This window comes from Struthio camelus, chromosome 2, assembly GCF_040807025.1.
Source record: "Struthio camelus isolate bStrCam1 chromosome 2, bStrCam1.hap1, whole genome shotgun sequence".
NCBI lineage: Eukaryota > Metazoa > Chordata > Aves > Struthioniformes > Struthionidae > Struthio > Struthio camelus.
This window is the reverse complement of record NC_090943.1, coordinates 158993621-159011020: the sequence shown is the minus strand read 5'-3', so window position 1 is coordinate 159011020 and position 17400 is coordinate 158993621. Positions and strand designations below refer to the sequence as shown.

The following is a 17400-nucleotide window of genomic DNA, read 5'->3' as shown; positions in this document are numbered from 1 at the left end:
GGCACTTTCAAAGATGTTGGGAAGCAAGAATGGTGTGAAGGAAGGAGGAGCAATGAAAAAATGAGCTGCTGAGGAAAAAAGCAAACCCACCTGCTCCCAAACCACAATTTTTTACTACCTAACACTTCTTTTATTAGTGCTGATGTAGCTTTTTTGGGTCATGAAGCTAGAAACAGCAGCAGCAGTGTCCAGCACGCAGGTAAATCTGACAGGTACATGTGAACGCTACACATCATAAATATACATTGAAGGCAAAGCTTCTTTCCTAGGTCCTTTCATACTTATCACAGCTAAATAGCAGTCAGCTCTATCTCTGTTTTCTTCCACTACTGCATTTATGGAATAGCCTGTAGTGAGCAAAGGCTGCAAGGAGGCTTGGAAATGGTAGTGCTAATGTGAGCAGCAGATTTCCTTGCTCCGTTTCTGATGCATCTGGTTATAAATTCAAGCAGTAGAAGTCCGGAAATCAAAGGAGTAAAACTCTTGTTTGTTCATGATCTTGACCAGGACCGAATGCGTTCATGTTGACAAGCTTTGCAGGATGCTTGCTTTGTCTCTTGCTGTTTCACTGAAACTTTACTCTTTTTCAGGTGCCAGGAGACAATGAGAAGCACTGGAAGCCTGTGCTAGTTGTCTTGACTGAGAAAGACCTTTTAATATATGAGAGCATGCCGCGAATGAAGGAAGCTTGGTTCAACCCTCTGCATACCTACCCCCTGCTAGCAACCAGGTACCTTTGCTTTTTTATTACAGCCACTTGACGAGCATTGGGAATGGTTGAATCAGCTGAGATCAGAAATAGCTGGTGCAGAGCTGTATATCGCACTTGAAATGTCATGGTTTAAGACCCAGTTTCTTCTTAAATGGGCTGATGTGTTCAGCTTAACTGTTCTTCCTGCAGTTTCAAATTCTGGCCAAGACTAATTGCCAAAATCACACCAGAAAGATTATGAATGTGGTAGTTTGGCCCTGATCCAGAAGCAGAAGTGCTTAAAAAGCTGAGAGCTTGATCTCAGCAGATTTCTATCTCAGTGTGCAGACCTAAGAGCTTGGCAGACGCATTCAGAACTCCAGCTACTTTTCCAGACCTCAGTCATATAACATATAAAATAATTGCCCCGGGTTTAATGTGCTGGCTGGTATACTCCTGCTGGATGAAAGTACTACACCAGGTAGAGTGCATCACCAATGGCTGGGGCTTCTGGAGGCTTGCGCATGAGATGGAGACACTTTATTCCAGCACATCTTATGTTCCTACTCCCAGCAGCTAGTATCCGGCTGTTTTAGCTTAAAATGGTGAGCTTGGGAGACACATTCTTGAATCTTTCTATCATCTGCATTATTTTGAAGGTATCCATCAACGTTAATCCAGAGAGAGCTTTCCCATGGTTGTCTTTATACACTGAAAACGGTCTGTATAGTTCTTGACATGCATTTTAATCACATTCTTCTGCCAGTATGGTCAAAGGGCTTGGGAAAGAGCTGCTGTTTCATTGTTTTGGCCTTACTACAGGCCTCTATTATACTGTTTTCAATGGGTTCTCATTTGGAAGGCCTGGTAGCATGTGGCCAAAAGCAGTGGCTCTCTTACTGTACTCTCCTTAGTTAATTTTTGTTCTCACTCTCTATTCTCTTCCCAAATGAGCTGAGACTTTGCTGATAAATCATTCTATTAAAAAAAAAAAAAAAAACTTGGTAAATTATCCTAATAGTTGTTTTGTTCCAATCTACCTGCCCATGATAGAGCTTTCAGACTTCCCAGGAAGCCATGTGCTGGCTTACCCTGCGTTAGCGTCAAATAAGGGGACTGTCCTATGCCTTGCACGACCCTGGCAAGCTCTGAGCCTGCCATGTGTGGTGGCAGTGAGGGGTGACAATTCCAGTGCAAGCATTCCTCCTGAAAACTTGGGTGAGGTGTTGCAGCATGAGTCTGTGCCCGGATGTGCTGACCACACGTCACGAGGCCTTGACACGATGCCTGCCCCATGATGAATAGCACGTAGTGTTGCCTCACAGCACTGCAATCTTGCCTCTGGGTGACTGGGCCAATGTCCTCACCAGTGATTTATTGCTGTTGCTATTGCAACATCCTCGCTAAATGAAGGCTTGCTGGTGTTTTTGACCCAGTGGGGAGTGAGCTCTGGGTAGCGTCAGTGCCAGGTGGAAGCTGACTTTGAGTTTTTAAATAGAGGGGAATATTCCTCTATCCTCTTTGCTCCTCTTTGGTTGAGTTTCTAGAGATTGTCTATGGAATCAGGACTCTCTCGTGTAGAGAAGTATTGTTCAGAGTTTCCTGTTTACCTCGGCAGGGGTTAAGGAGACGGGGACTGCATCTCAGTGGTCCTCGCGTCCATCGTAGGAGGGATCCATATTCTGGCGCCGTATTTTGGTGTTCCTGCAGCCAGTGGAGCATGATGCACAGAGGGAAAAAGAAAATCCTTGCCAAGGGAACAGCACCTCGGCCGGTGTATAATTGCTGCTGGCAGGTGGCGGTGTGTGCTGTGAGCTGTGCAGAAGATGATGTTTTTTGGCTGAACCAGAAGGTGCAGCCAGGCCAGGCTGCCTCAGTCCGGAGTAAGCGTAACTACAGGCCTGTCGAGACCAGTGGCCGGGCCAGGAAGCACTCCGCACTGCTGTCCTTCCTGTGTCCGGGGGGGCCTGGGGCAGCCCCTTGGGTCCTCTGCACACTGCTTTGCCTGCAGCGCTGGTTGTGCTCCAAAAGAGGGATTCAAAGCCCAAATCTCCTTTTTATTTCTTTATGAGTTCCTCACCCTGTTTTATGGAGTGTCAGTTATCAGACCACATTCCTACTGCCCCCAAAATAAACTTTGCTGCCTTTAGTGGAGCACCCCCAGCAGAAGGTGATGCAACTCCTCCCCACCACTTCAGGGTGCTATTTGTAAACGGGCCAAAGTCCTGCTCTTTAAAGTGGTGGAGGATCCTGCCTCTGATAACCACCGCTCTGACACACCGGGAGCTTACGATGTCCTAATGTGCAGACCCTCCTGTCAGCTGAACTGCTGTGATTGCTGATAACAGTCTGGATACCCTAAGTCTATCTATATCTCAAGTGTGAGGTAATTTAACTAATTTTAGCTTGCAGTAAAAGGCAGTTTAACAGAGTCACTTTACCTGACTTTGCCATGACAAAGCAGTACATCTCCAGGCTTAGCTCAGCTCAGCTGGAGTGCGGTACAGCTTGTGCTGGGACATAAGTGGCTTTAGAAACTGCAACTTAGGCGTGTTGGGAAACAGAGCGTGTCAGGAGGGATAGATGACAGTAACTGCAGACATTGTTAGACAATACGGTATTGTCCCTAAAAGAAACTGCCAGTTATTTCATGGGGGAACCTTTCCTTCGTAAGTGCCAGGAGCAGGGTGTCCCTCACCTTTAGAAAAAGAAGACTGTGAAAACACACGGTTCCTTGCCCTCCGCGCACATGCAGTGTTGCATGTGCCTCAAGGTGATCCTGCACAAGCCGCAGGAGCTCCTTTCCTGAGCAGGCCGCGCTCGCCTCTTTTACTGCTCTACTACGGGCAGGCAGGTGCACATTGCTGGCAAACACCTGTGTTTTTCTCAACCCGTTTATTCTTCTTAACAGCAGTGGCTTGGTTCAGGGTCCCCAGTCCGTGTACCCTTCGCCTTCCTGCCCGCACATCTTAATGTACAAAACCAGCCTTTTAACAGGCATTGCCAGCCCCCTTTGGCAGTGACCATTGATTAACTTTACCAAATAATCTCCGTAGGTGGCCGGTTGCTTACTTTTTCTCCCGACTACAGATTTGATGGCAGACTTGATGGCAGATTTGATGGTTTGCCCTGAGGGGATAGTTATCTCTGTGTCGAATAGGATTTCTGTCTGAATTGAGGAGCCTCAGCCTTCAAGCTGGAAGGGAGTGAGCAATTGCTCCACCCTGGTGTCAGACTGCTGTAGGGTCTCTACAGGTTTGAAAAATGGCCTGTAAAAACACATGGGATGCAGTTCAGTAAGGACAAATGCAAAGTTCGGTACTCAGGAATAATCAGCTACATTGGTTTTGGGTGGAGAATGACAGACAAAGTAGATCTGCCTGAAAGCGTCTGGGCATTATGGTGAAATAGCATAAATCAGCAGTGTTATGTTGTTGAGAAGGGAAAATGAAAGCAATCATCTTGGACTGTAACGTAAGTATTGCCTCTGGGATGGATGTAGCAATCTAACCTGCCTACACAGCACGAGTAAAGCTTCAGTCGATACACCACATTCATGTGAGGCACTGCACTTCCAAAAAGATGCCAGATACTAGTAGAAGGTCCAGAAGAAAGCAATACAAATGATAAGACTGGGAAACTATCAGTGGGGGGGGGATATTTAAGACACTTCAATTTAAAGAAGTCCAGGGAATAGGTTTCTTCTTATCAAAAGATAAGACGTAAGGAGGGCGGGGGCATGTGTTGTCCTCCAGGTCCACTGTGGGTAAAATGGGACATACTGGGATGCATTTGATGCAGGGGAGATTCAGGGCAGGTACAGGGGAAAACTCAGTAGGCGGGTGGGGTACAGGATGAGATTGTCTGGGAAAGGTTTGTGGTCTTATTCTCTGGGGACTTTAAAGGAAAGGTGACACTGTCAGGAGTGTCATTGGTACTGTCAGCCCGGCTCTGGGAGGGGGATGCACCAGATGACTTCTTATGAATCTTTCCAGCCCTATTTATTTCTATGACTGTTTATTAATATCACCATGAATTTGACATGCAGGTGCAAAGAAAACAGAGAGACCAAACATAACATTTGGAAAGGAATTTGCAGTCTGGTACATACAGATAAATAATGAATCCCCAAGGTGAGCAGGATATATAAACTGATGGATTCCCTAAATCATCACACTTACTGTTTTGGATCGTTTTGATTAGAACCCTGAAGGCTACTAATTTTAGGACCTGCCAGACTGAGCAGTTATACCAAAAAAATACACACGCTTTGCTGTTGGTATCGACTGCTGTGCTGGTAGTCGGTTAGTGATTACCCTTCCCGTGACATGTTTTTTAATCCCCCCTGTGCATTGATCAGTGCAATTTACAACTTTTCACCTGGAAAGCTTGCAGACCACATGTTGTAATCTTGGCTGCTCCCATCTTTCAGATTTTTATGAGTCCTTGGGAAAACATTTTTGCTTAGCTAATGCATATTTGAAAAGCTGCTGAAACTGGAAAACTGCAGTGCCAGATACTGTACAGAGTCATGCTTAATCTACCCAAGACTTAATGAGCAGAGAAAATTGGAAAATGGTAGAAGGAAGGGTTACAATCTCCCTACAGTGTTTTTTAACAGCAGAATTTCAACATGCCCTCTTTGTTGATCAGCTTGCCTTCAACCTATAGATGCTATTAAGAACTAAAAATATTTTCCAGTCAGTCTTTCCCACCTTTGTGTGGAATATAAGCAATAGCTCAAATAAAATTGCGATCAGGAGATTTAAGTTGTTCCTTTAAATCTCTGCACGGGGAGGCACGGCAACTGGCTCGTAGCCCTGACTCCAAGGACCTTTTTGTCGTAATCTCTGTTTCAGTTTTTCCTCATGCCTGCGGTAAGAATAACGGTTTCTCCCTATAGCATGGAAATGGGCCTTAAATAATTACATCTTGAATGTTTATGCAGTGCAGTAAAATTCAGGAATACTGCAACAAATTGCATTATCTATCATGCCAGATATGAAAAAAAGCACCACATGTTGCAGTCTGATTGAAGATGAGGTATCTCTTAAGTTGCTTTTGTGCAAAGTTGAGGACTATCTCCGAAAAGCACTAAAGCTGTTTAATATTTAACACCAATGTGAAGTGCAAGCATTTGGTTACTGTAAGCACTGGGTTGTCTGTTCTAGTTATCTAGGTAATCCTGACTCATCTGTTGCTACAAATATTCACCAATTTCTGTTGTGTGACTTTCTGAATATGCAGCAGAGCAACTACGGGAATACTGCTTTAAACCTGTCCAGTTGTCCTGGGGTTATATTGCAAGGTGGTTTGGGTACCGATTCATCATCGATGCAAACAGGCAGAGAGGCAGAGTATTTATGTCGCCAAGGTCTACCGTGCAGGTCCGTAAGGTGGTGTGCAGGGTCCCTGCCGTTCCTCCGGGGTCTGGGAGTGCACTTGCCTCCAGGGCAGAGCTCAGAGGAGTAACTGAGTGTGCAAAGGTTTCCGAAGAGTACAGCTGCTCTAGAGCTGGTTTCAAATCCTAAGCTGGGGTAAGGAGAGATTTCAATGTAAGAAAGGTGAGATTATGGGGTCTTTCTACCGGGCAGAGCTGCATGAATGCTGATGAACTTGTATCACAGCCTCCTCTAAGATAAATCTAAAATGAGCAGCTGAGCACTTGCTTTGAATGTCAGGGCTGGTTTCACTGTCCTTCTCAAAGAAGCCGTTAGATTTTTCTGGTGTTGCAGCAAATGCTTGAAACTCCTTTCATTGTATTAGGATAAAAGCAGCTCCCAGTGAGTCTCGCTCAACACGAACACTCTTGAGTTGTGCCACATGCTTCTCGCTGTTACGCATTTATAAAGAATAATGCCAAAAAGCTCCCCAAAACACAGAGAGACGAGGGAGACATTAGAGGAGATCAGAAGTGGATTCATGGCTTTCTGGAGCGTGCAAAGAGTTGCGTTTTACAGCCACTGCCTGTTACCTAAATGCAGCGCAAACGGACTGTTACCATTAACGACATACTCCTGCCCTCTGGCGGCTCTTGGGGGCTCCAGGGAAAAAAGCACTTGGGGCTCCTGTGCTCTTGCAGAGATATTTCATAAACCTGGACATATCTGAGTAACCTTGAGGGACAGGCACAGCGGTTGAATATTAACAGCGTTGTTCTGTTGTGCCTTTACGGCTGTTTGGTGCCGGGTGCGCCAGTCACGCGAGCGCCTGTGCGTTCAGAGCCACAGGCGGCACGTGCGTGAGGAAGCCGCCTGTGAAGTCAAGGCGGCTATGTTTTTTGCCTTTTAAAGTATCTGTATGTCCTTCAGGAGAAAAGACCTTCTGTGTAAATTAAACAGCTGAGGGGAATGTGAATTTACTAAAGCTTGGGAATCCTTTGACTTGTACCCAGATACATTAGTGCTGATAGTCGGTACACAAATATTATCAAATATTCTGCTGCATATTTGCCTAGTTCGTGTTTAAAAGTGCCTGACTTTCCAAAGGGTGATCGGGAGTTGTACGATAGAAGAGGATTTTGAAATAATGAGGTTGAATTTATAGTATTGAGGGGATGATATTGTGCATGAGGAGGCAGGCAAGAAACGAGGTTCGTGCTGGATGCGTCCAACATACTTTAATTTGTAAAATGCATCTTAATTCTATTCATGTGCTCTTAAACCAAGAGCGCCAGCGCAATTGATAAAGCATGAAGCCAGAGGTTTTTTTGAAAGCAGTAGAAATAAACCGAGGAAATTTTACTTCCCGATCTCCTACCTTAATCGTCAAATTCACAGAAAGTTACCACGTAGCTCGGCATGAACAAATGTAGCAAACCTGGCAGGCGGGTACCAAAGAGGGCTGCATCTGTTCGGCCGGGGGAAGTGCTGTACAGAGAGGTGTAAGGTAGTGCTGGGGAGGGGACTTTGAGTTCTGGGAGGGGCACAGCCACACGGCTGCTCTGTTATAGTGGTTACATTGCTTTTTCTTTACCATGGTTAGCTTATTTGGAGTGTTTGGGATACCGTGACGCCATATCCCATATTGTATTTTGGATTGTGAAGAACAGATTTGCAGCTGATGCAAAATGGCCTACTTCCACTGTTCCCGCTAACAGTCTAGTCCACCCTTTCTTTCACAAACCGTGCGCCCAAGAACTTCTCCAAATCTCTACCAAATATCAACATGGACTGCCAGGGAATTTTGGAAAATTTCAGATGCCCAGTGATTAGTGTTTCAGTGCTTGAAAAGCTAAAGTTCTCGGGTTTTCCCCTTTTTTCTCTTCTTCCTATTAAAACATCTCTCTGATGCTGTACTTCTATGGTGGCAGCAAAAAAGCAACTGTTCTTCCCAGTGGAAAAAAATAAATTGAGGTGAACTAGTATTCAATAGATAATTAGCATAATCTAATATTTCATGCTTTAGCATATGTTCTACTACCATGTTACATATTTGTGCTACACTCTCATGTAAAATATATCGTTTGCCTACAGAAAGGCAAACAGAAGACACAAAATAAAAATAAGATTTCCAGAAGAATGTCCTGGGTTTCGTTTTGTCACTGCCACTGAGGTGAAGTACCTAGATCTCAAAGCGTGAAAAGCTCCTCTGCGTTATTCTTTCCAGTGGAAGCAGGGTAATGTCCCCGAGTGGCTTCTGTATTCCCTGTCCCACATTTTCCTAGGGGAAAAAAAAAGGATCTTAAAGAGAAATGAAATATTATGAGGTGATGATTTTATCTCTAAAAAACATTTCCTGCAATTTGCGTTTGCCCAGATGAACAAACCTTTTTTCTTGGTCACAGGAAATCAATTGTTCATGCCAGGCAAAAAAAAATTTAATGGCTGCAAAATGTGAGAGAATTTCGAGGATTACAAGTAGCTGCAGCATTTTGCCTTTTACAGTTACATTAGGTAAAGTATACACAAGAGAGTACTTGGCATCTGCATATTTTACATAACTTGTTACTTTATGGGACTTGTTGTTTTATCTGGCAGCGTTTATTGTAGAGGTTGCCTGCAGATGCTTGAGCTTTATGGCGAAGGCAGTTTGAGGCTGAAGGGTGGGATTCAGCTGCCTTCTCTGAGCCAGCGCTTGTATCTGAGTCGCCTGTCGCCGCCGTAGGATCTGCCGGCGCAGTGGGCACTTGCAATGCTGCTTATTCTGCTCCTTGTACAGATAAAGTGAAGCCTTAATTCACTGCGGAAATTGCTCCACAAATTTGGCCAGCACTAAATTACTTTCATTGCACGCAACTGCTATATGTAAGACTACCAACAGCTTAAAATACCAGCTTTGGTCGGTGTTATTATTCATTAATGTATTTGCAAATCCAATTTCAGGTTGGTCCATTCTGGCCCAGGAAAAGGCTCACCACAATCTGGGGTGGATTTGTCTTTTGCAACCCGTACTGGTACAAGGCAAGGGATCGAAACCCACCTTTTCCGGACAGAGACTAGCAGAGACCTCTCACTGTGGACGAGGAGCGTGGTGCAGGGCTGTCACAATTCTGCAGAGCTCATCACAGAAATCACAACATGTGAGTAACACGTGCAGTGTCCCTTCTTCACACGTGCTCGCTGGGTTTTGTCCTCATGCCTGCTCTATTCTACGGACCGAAGGTTGCTATTCATTAGTCCACAGTCATGGGAAGCTCAAGCCATTTCTGCTAGAGAGGGTTCGTTTCAAAAATGTACAAATTAAGGTTGCATGTTGAAAACGTCGTTTCCTTGCTTTCCCACCCATCTCCAGCTTGTGTGGTACCTCTGGCCAGCACCATGAAACTAGGCCACAATTGCTGTCATTTTCTCAGTTTTCATCTTGTTTCCCTCACACTGTTTCAGACACAAGTTTCACAAGTTTGTAGTCAGTCCTGTGCAGCTGTGTAGGGCTGTTTGTCGCTAACAAGTGCTTGTTAGGTGTAGAAAGGAGCAGCTGCCTGCCGGTTTCCAGGAAACCCACAGAAAAGAGCATTTTTGTGAGACCCAACAGACCTCAGAGACTGGTGGGAGTTTTTCCTGTGAAGGGAAGAGGCAGAGGAGGACAGGCCGTGCATACTGCATGTTCACAAGTGTGAGTTGTTCAGTTATTCACCCAGATCTGCACACTTCAAAAGAATGAGGAAATACAAACCAGTGTCATGGCTACATCTTGACGCCTGATCATTTCCCTCACAAGATACAGCCAGGAGTCTCTGAACACCAGTGCTGGTGTCCTCCATGCAAAATTGACTGGAATAAAAGTAATATCAGCTGCAGATACTCTGGCATAATTCCCCATTTATTCACCCAGCTGTTAGGCTGGTGCTTTGAGGTTGCACCTTTCTCTTAAGTCTGGCAGTGCTTCTGGGCGTGAGCATCTGGCTGAGTTCTCCCTTTCTGCTCTTTGGTCTGCTCTTCCCCCTCTGCCTTCTTCTGGGCCCAGCACCACACTACAATTTGTGAGTCCTTCCCTCACTAGCTCTCCAGTTGGTAGGGCTGTTAAAATTGAACTGTGTCTCCACTCAGCCTAAAAACGTCTGACTGACAGCCAAACGACGAACCTACTCTGCAGTAAGGCCAGAGCTGGCTCTGTGAAGACTTCATGAGTGTCCTGAGCACGGACATGCCTGGCTGTTAGCTACCCGACCCTCCACCTTGTTGAGAGCTCAGATTTTTTCACAAGTGCCTCTGAATGAAGTTGGAGCCAACTTGATGAATAACGGGGCATCAACCCAAGAGCATGTTTCTCTCCTTGAGCCCAGCACCCTCTCCTGACGTTGATGCCTCAGCCTTTTCTTTCAAAAAGCGGCAGGAGAGCATCAGCCCTTTCTTTTAACACGGTGCTGAAGGTAGTGCTAAGATCCCTTCTTGGCAGCATTATACTTACATCTGTGTCCAAGATTATGAATGATCTTGTAGCTGGGGCACTTGACATTTCTTCTAGTGAGCAGTGTCACCATCCAGAAACTAAGCTCAGGTTAATGAGGTCGCAAAGAGTGAACGAGGGCCTGTGATTCAATTGCTGTGTGCTTGGGCCAGTTGATCGTGTTGTTCTTGACATGAGGCTCCTGAAAAGAACAGAAGTATTTTATATGGAAGAGTAACTGGAAATCAATATTTGAACCGCACTGCCTCTTCTCACCATGACTGAAATGAAAGGGGCAGCTGCTGCTGCGTGTTGTGCAGAAGGCGGACAGATGGGTGCTGCCAGGCACGTGCTGAGACAAGTTACCAGATTGAGCCCTTGAGAGGAGATGAAAAAATGAATGCCTGATTTTGGCATCCTTGGCTTGGGTATGTGATAGTCACCAGCCTGCTCAGCTCTGCTGGAGTGGAGGTGCTGCTGGGAGTGTGAGGAATATTTAGCCTTTTGGGGAAAGTTTTAGGTAAAAACCTTAGTTATCAAAGGAATTCAGATGTAAAAGGGGAAAAGAGAATTTGTGATGTGCACACCTAAACTCTTTTTCTTAATTTGGATCAAGTTCTGTGCTTCTGAGCTAAGGAAGAGATGCAGACTTTCTGCTGCACTAGCCGTTATATACAATTATCTGGGCCTTTTTTCAATTACGATGACACTAATGAGGACTCAAGAGTGTCTTCATCTTTGTCAACATTCTTTAGGGATGCCCTTTACAGCTTCTAATTTTTGTCACGCATTGTGTGACACGTTTATTGATTTTGGCTATATCACACTTAGCAAGAAGAGTGGCTGTGACTTTGTCAAGTTTTGGAAGGAGGAAATGCCATGCTGAGTCTTCTTAAATGTCATCAGCTTGTTTTTGCATGAGCACCTAGATGTATACACTGCAGGATGAGGAATGCATCAAATAAATCAAAGGACTGCCATCAGTGCTACTCTTGCCAAGAAGAATTTTAATCTGTGTTTATAGAACGTAACTAACAAGGCTTGCTTGGATGTTGCACAACAGAATGACTTCAATTACTTTTTCAAAATCTGCAGGTTCACAATTAGAGCGTGATGATTGACTTGTGCCCAGTCTTTAGGAGCGGTTAGCTTACACACAGGACTGTTGAGAGGAGATGTAAAATGCTAAGTTTGGAGTATTTGCCCCCTCAAATTAGCAATTGTGAGTACAGTTGCACCTTTTAAAGACACTACTTTCACTATTCCAGTAAAAACAGGTATCATCATTAATATCTAGTACTGCAGCCAAATGTAATTTATTGCTTTTAGGAATGTTAAGTTCTAAATTTTTTCTTCTTCTTCAGCTTGCACGTATAAAAGCCAGGAGTGCCGTTTGACCATCCATTATGAACATGGATTCTCTCTTACAACTGAACCACAAGATGGTGCCTTCTCTAAGACAATCGCACAATATCCCTACGAAAAGCTAAAAATGTCCTCAGATGATGGGATTAGGATGCTTTATTTAGACTTTGGAGGAAAGGATGGAGAAATTGTAAGTACTGCGTTTAGCAAGAGGGATGCAAATTACCATCTCTTTGCTGGGCCTTAAGGTTATAAGATGGAAAAGCTGGCCGGTATAGATTCCAGTACCAGTGTTTAGATGCCATGCTTTCTAGTGCATGTCTTAGAGACAAGCTAAGAATAAAGGTGAAAGAGTAAAATCATGCAAGGAGGGATGAAAAATTTCTTACATTTAAGAACAAATTGCTTCCCTGTATGGCCAGGTATTAGATTTGTTTTAAACACTTCTGGTGATCTAGTTGCTGAAAAAATTGAGGACTACAGATGTAGTGCAAACTGTCTCCGTAGGTCTCTAAGTTAGCTGTCACAATGCCTAAAAATAAGGTGCTTTTCCTATGAAAGGTTTAGATACCATAAATTATGCATGCAAACCTGGTCTTTCTTGCCAAATTTTTCAGCAGTTTCTAAACACATTGGGTGCTTAATTCTTCACATCACCCTTGGTAACATACTTTGCAAACTGCTTACTATGGAGGCTGTTAGTGTGCTTCTGAACGGAATTTGTTACTAGCTCTTGATAAAATTGCTCTTGATATATGATTGGTGAAAGACAAATCTGGTTTGTTTGTATGTTATCCTAGTCTTGAACCTACTGCCCACACTGAGAAGGCTCTCACATTTAGCAAGCGCATGGTGAGATTGAGCTGTGGTCATGGAAGGGAATTAAAAAAAAAAAATCTCAGTTCAGTCTTGCTCCCTGCAGCTGTGTGAACCCAGGAGCAACCATACTGAGTCCGATAAAGGTGCAGTACCTTGTCTTCAACAGTGAGCAAAAGCAGATGCATAAGGAAAAGGATGAGAACCGGGTGGCGGATACAGCGGTCCTACAACCAGTCTTGTTCTCAAACAGAGCTTGCAAAGACATAGGGGTTGAACTTCTTGGAAAAGTGCATGCAGGGTCCAGCTCCTAGCGTCCTGCTGCTTGCCCAGGTGAATGCAAGCCCTGAGGCTTGAGAATGTCACAGGCTCTCAGCATACTTATTACTTACTTTCAGTTGCTTAAATATTTACAGCTGTATGCAAATAAGCTACAATATGATGGCTGTGATAAAAGGTTGTTATTAATAGAAGTCTATTGAAAATTCCAGACAGCAGTTAATGAAGTAAACGCTCAGAAGATTGTTGCTTATTTGAGCCGTAATCTAATTGAGTCGCTCTCAACCTGATCTCTTTTGCAATTTCAGCAACTGGACCTTCATTCCTGTCCAAAGCCAATTGTGTTCATCATTCATTCCTTCCTGTCGGCTAAGATTACAAGACTTGGTCTGGTGGCATAAGTGGGATATACCTGTTTCTTCTAAGAAAAGTGGAGTGACCTTGCTAATCTGAAGTACAATCAACATTAGAAACCTGTAACAGCTAGCAGTGTACACGAGATTGGAGTTCAGTACTGGGCCTTGGTAATTTCCGGCAATCTTCCAAAGCCTGGCTGTCATGTTGATCAGCTGAAGCGATGACATGAAGAGGAAAACAATGGATTTCATTGTAAATAATGGGATTTTTAAATCCCATACTGGACAGCAAAAGAGTGTAGTACTATATGTGTAAAAGTTCCAGAATCATAAATTGTGCCTATTTCAATGTATTTGTATATAGAATAAGTAAAGGGCTAAGCAGATAAGAGCGGGCACTTGGTTGTAATGCAAGGTGAAGGTTGCCTGACAAGTTCGATAAACAAGACTGTCCCTCCACCAAAAACTCATATATATTTTTTTCTGTTCTAACTTGTGCACCATTTAAATAAAATTTTCTTGCGGGAGGAGCAGAACCTGTTCCTTGAATACCCAGCAGAGCATGCAAATTTGCAACTTTGAGTAGGATGCCCTAAAGCAATAAAGAGATGGTCAGTGAAGAGCTCAGGGAGGGGGGGGGGGTTCCTGCTGAAAGGCACTTTCAAATCAAATGATAGGACATCTTGTGCACATTCCTAGAGACGGACCCAAAACAACAGCTGTAGGAAGGTACTGAGAGCCAGTCTGTTGCTGAGAACAGAGCACAAGAGGGCAGGGTAGAAGCACACAGGACATATATTTTCATAGTCCCTTTCCAGAAGGGTTCGAATGACTTTGAGCTTCAGCTACCCAGGATCCCAGGCTCAGTTAAAAGTGAGCATTTTGAAATGTGACTTAAGCTTCGGACAGCATGCTTCCACTTCAGCGTTTTCCAAGAGAAAGACTTAAGAGCTTCCTGTCCTCCTACCACCAGCCCCCTTCATCAGCTCTGCTGCTGCTGCTTGTAGATTTAACTGTCAGTCAAATGATCTTGATTGAAGAACAAACTTGAGGAGTGAGGAAGACTTGTTTTCTAAATTAGATGATTAGAAAAGTTACTCAAGCTGCTCCACAACACTGAGGAAATGCACAGAGGCAGGAACAAAAGCTTTTCCTGCCAGAGAAGCCTTAATACAGAACTGCTCCTGCAAGGGTGACTTGGAGCTTAGACCTTTTTCCTGCTGCTAAATCAGCTACATTAAGGAACTCATTAAGACAGACTTCATTTTTTTAGCTTAAGATAACTTTAATTGCATTTGGGTGTGATTCCAGATGCATTCCTTGCTGGTAAAACTTATTTTAAGATGTTGACCCCTATACCCATAAATTACTATTTCCTATTTTGCACCACGCCTTATTATTTTCAGTCAATACACCTGAATCAGTAAGTCTGAGCCTGGTTCACAGTTACGCTGGGGACAAAGGGGGCAGCAAGGCAGGAACGCTGGAAGCTACTTCTCCATCAAAGGTGATACACACGTGCTGCACCTGGATATACTAAATTGGCCTAATGTGGTTGGGTAGGAAGAGAAAGAAATAGAATATGGATTGCATTGATATTGCTCTTAAGTTGTATGCAGAACTGCTTCATGTAGTGGGTTTTTTTTTATTTCCTTTTGAAGTTTTGCCCTAAATTCACACTTGGAAGGACAGGAACTATATAGGAAGTAATAAATCAGAAGTTCACTTGTAATACTACAGTGCTTTCATACTTGAGAAAGCCAGTGAGTTTCAAGGTAACGTCACTTGGCTGGCAAAGAAAATTGAAAACACTGTATGGTTCCATGTTGTTTTTAAGCTAAGTCTTGAGAAGTAATAGTAAGTCATACTGCTTATTCACATTGTAGGAATTAATTTCTGGTAGTTGTTGTAGGTATCTTAATCATCAAAACTGAAAAAAAATTAAGATGATAGGCTGAATTCACAAATACTGAAAGGCTGAATTCACAAATACTGAAAATAACCATTTTAAGACAGTAGCTACATTGACATTTGGAGTAGCAGCCCCGCTCCCAACACCTCCCTTCAATCAAAAAGAGTCAGAAAGGTGATTTACGGAGCTGGGAACTTCCAGTTTTTTTACTATCATGGTACTTGCAGTTAAAATTTAATTCCTTGTGTAAATTCACAAGTTAGGAGATACGTTACATAATTTACCAATGATTTCCCAAATGTACATTTCGCATGTAGCTATCAGTGCCACTCACATAACCTTCTGTAGCAATTATTTGGGTGTCCTTTGCTTTGGAAGCTTCTAGGATAAGAAGCTGCATGTAGCCGGTACGTTGTGGGAGTAGGTCTTTGAGGACAGACTCAAAGAGCACTTTGTTAAAGCGTTGTGTGAAGTTTTTAAAAAGTGTGTTTCAGGGCACTGTGTGCAAAGTATTTTATTGACGTTCCAAAGTATGACTTAAAAATTTGGACCTAGATTCCTAGAAACGTTCCAGAAGTAAAAGTGAGAACTTACATACTGTGGGGTAGGTTCAATACATATGTCAACTGCACTATTTCCTTGTTCCTTTTACACTTAAAAATCACTGGAATGTTATACTTAACGCGTATGTGCATTGTAAATACTACAAATTCCTATATTAGTATGAACAATTGAATTACACAGTATGTAATCTAAGGTGCTCAGTACTATATGAAGTGAATAACTAAACAGTTTGAAAAAAGTTCGTATTATATATATTTATAGAAAAAATATGATAATTACAGATGCTATTTCCTCATTTTCAGATTTTGGACTGATTCATATTTGGATGGGATAGACACATGAAATATGGACCTACTCCACATTTATAAGAGTATAGTGAATATTTATATTTTAGAGGAAAAGAATATATTTAATAAAGTCATTTATTGGATTTTTGTGAGGTGAGCTTACTTTGTACCCAGACAAACTGTTGAGAAGGCTGTGCTCTGTTTTGGGGCTGGGGAAAATACATTTTAAACCTTAGTCGTTCTATCTTAATTCAATTACTTCAAACAGCTGGTTCATCATATTAACCAGATGACTTTTAAAAATCAGTAAAGGTATTAATGTACTTTCAATGTTGCCTTGATGCTTTTTATTAAGTAAGCTCAGCATTCATACGATAGTAGCGCTTTCGATGTCAGTCTCGAAGCACACTTAAACAGCATTTTTGTGCTGCTGGTGTTTACTAAAAGCCAAGAGGATGTTCTGGGCAAAGTCGTTCAGACTCACCGGCTGAAGTCACAGGGTTTTCTCTGGCGCGTGTACGTACGAGGTGGTTACGGCACGCGTAGTAGCAAGGCAAACGCAAGCCTTGCTTAGTTCTCATAAACCCCCATGGAAAAAAGGATTTGTTCCCCCTCTTGCTCCCACTTCAATTCTTAATTTAGTACCCCAAATGGAGAAGTTAACGGTGGGACTGTAAGGCTGTTTGTTCAGTCTTACCTGAGGTATAGCAGACCATGGAAATCCTGGAAAGGCGCGATGGTAGAGTTCACTCTTTTCACAAGACGCTGCCTGTAAATTGAACGTTCTGCTCAGAAAGTCTGTATAGAAGCTTCACCTTCAGAGAGATTTGGATACATATGGGAAGGTACAGGATACTGGAAAAACGTGATACGAGCTGTTTGTCAGAACATAAAACAAAGCTGATCTGATGTCTTCAGGGAAGCATACTGATGTTTCGTTAAGAGTCTGGTCTGTAAGAATTACAGTATGTACGTATTAAAAACAGCAAACAAAACGCACACCTCGATGGTTCCTTTGTCGTAGTTCCCACAAAGAAGGGAAAGTCAATTTACTTGAACAGGATGGGCAGGGCAAGACCTATTCACTTGCCTAAAAACCATCTTTGGAATTACTGTTTCTCTTAAGGTACTTTATAAATTAGAAGGCAACTCTTCAGGCGCTACCTGAAGCGTACACCATGAACAGCATTAGAAGTTTGTCTTTGCCAAATAAGGAAGTATTTTCTTTTCTAGGAAAGGTAAGTATTCCTCCTTCCCATATGATAGATATGGATGCACGTGTCATCTAGCTTTTCACATGCC

At 43.2% G+C, this 17400-nt stretch overlaps 1 protein-coding gene across 1 annotated transcript in view; it reads left to right on the top strand.

Annotated features, from left to right (window-relative positions):
• The window catches only part of SNTB1 (syntrophin beta 1), a 119475-nt gene extending 103234 nt beyond the window's left edge, over positions 1-16241 (top strand). Inside the window, exons 4-7 of the mRNA XM_068933190.1 lie at positions 591-730; positions 9016-9212; positions 11884-12074; positions 13288-16241. Of these exons, the coding sequence (XP_068789291.1) occupies positions 591-730; positions 9016-9212; positions 11884-12074; positions 13288-13380 (621 nt within the window). The 3' untranslated portion in view covers positions 13381-16241. The remainder of the gene's footprint in view (positions 1-590; positions 731-9015; positions 9213-11883; positions 12075-13287) is intronic.
• The last annotated feature ends 1159 nt before the right edge of the window (positions 16242-17400 follow it).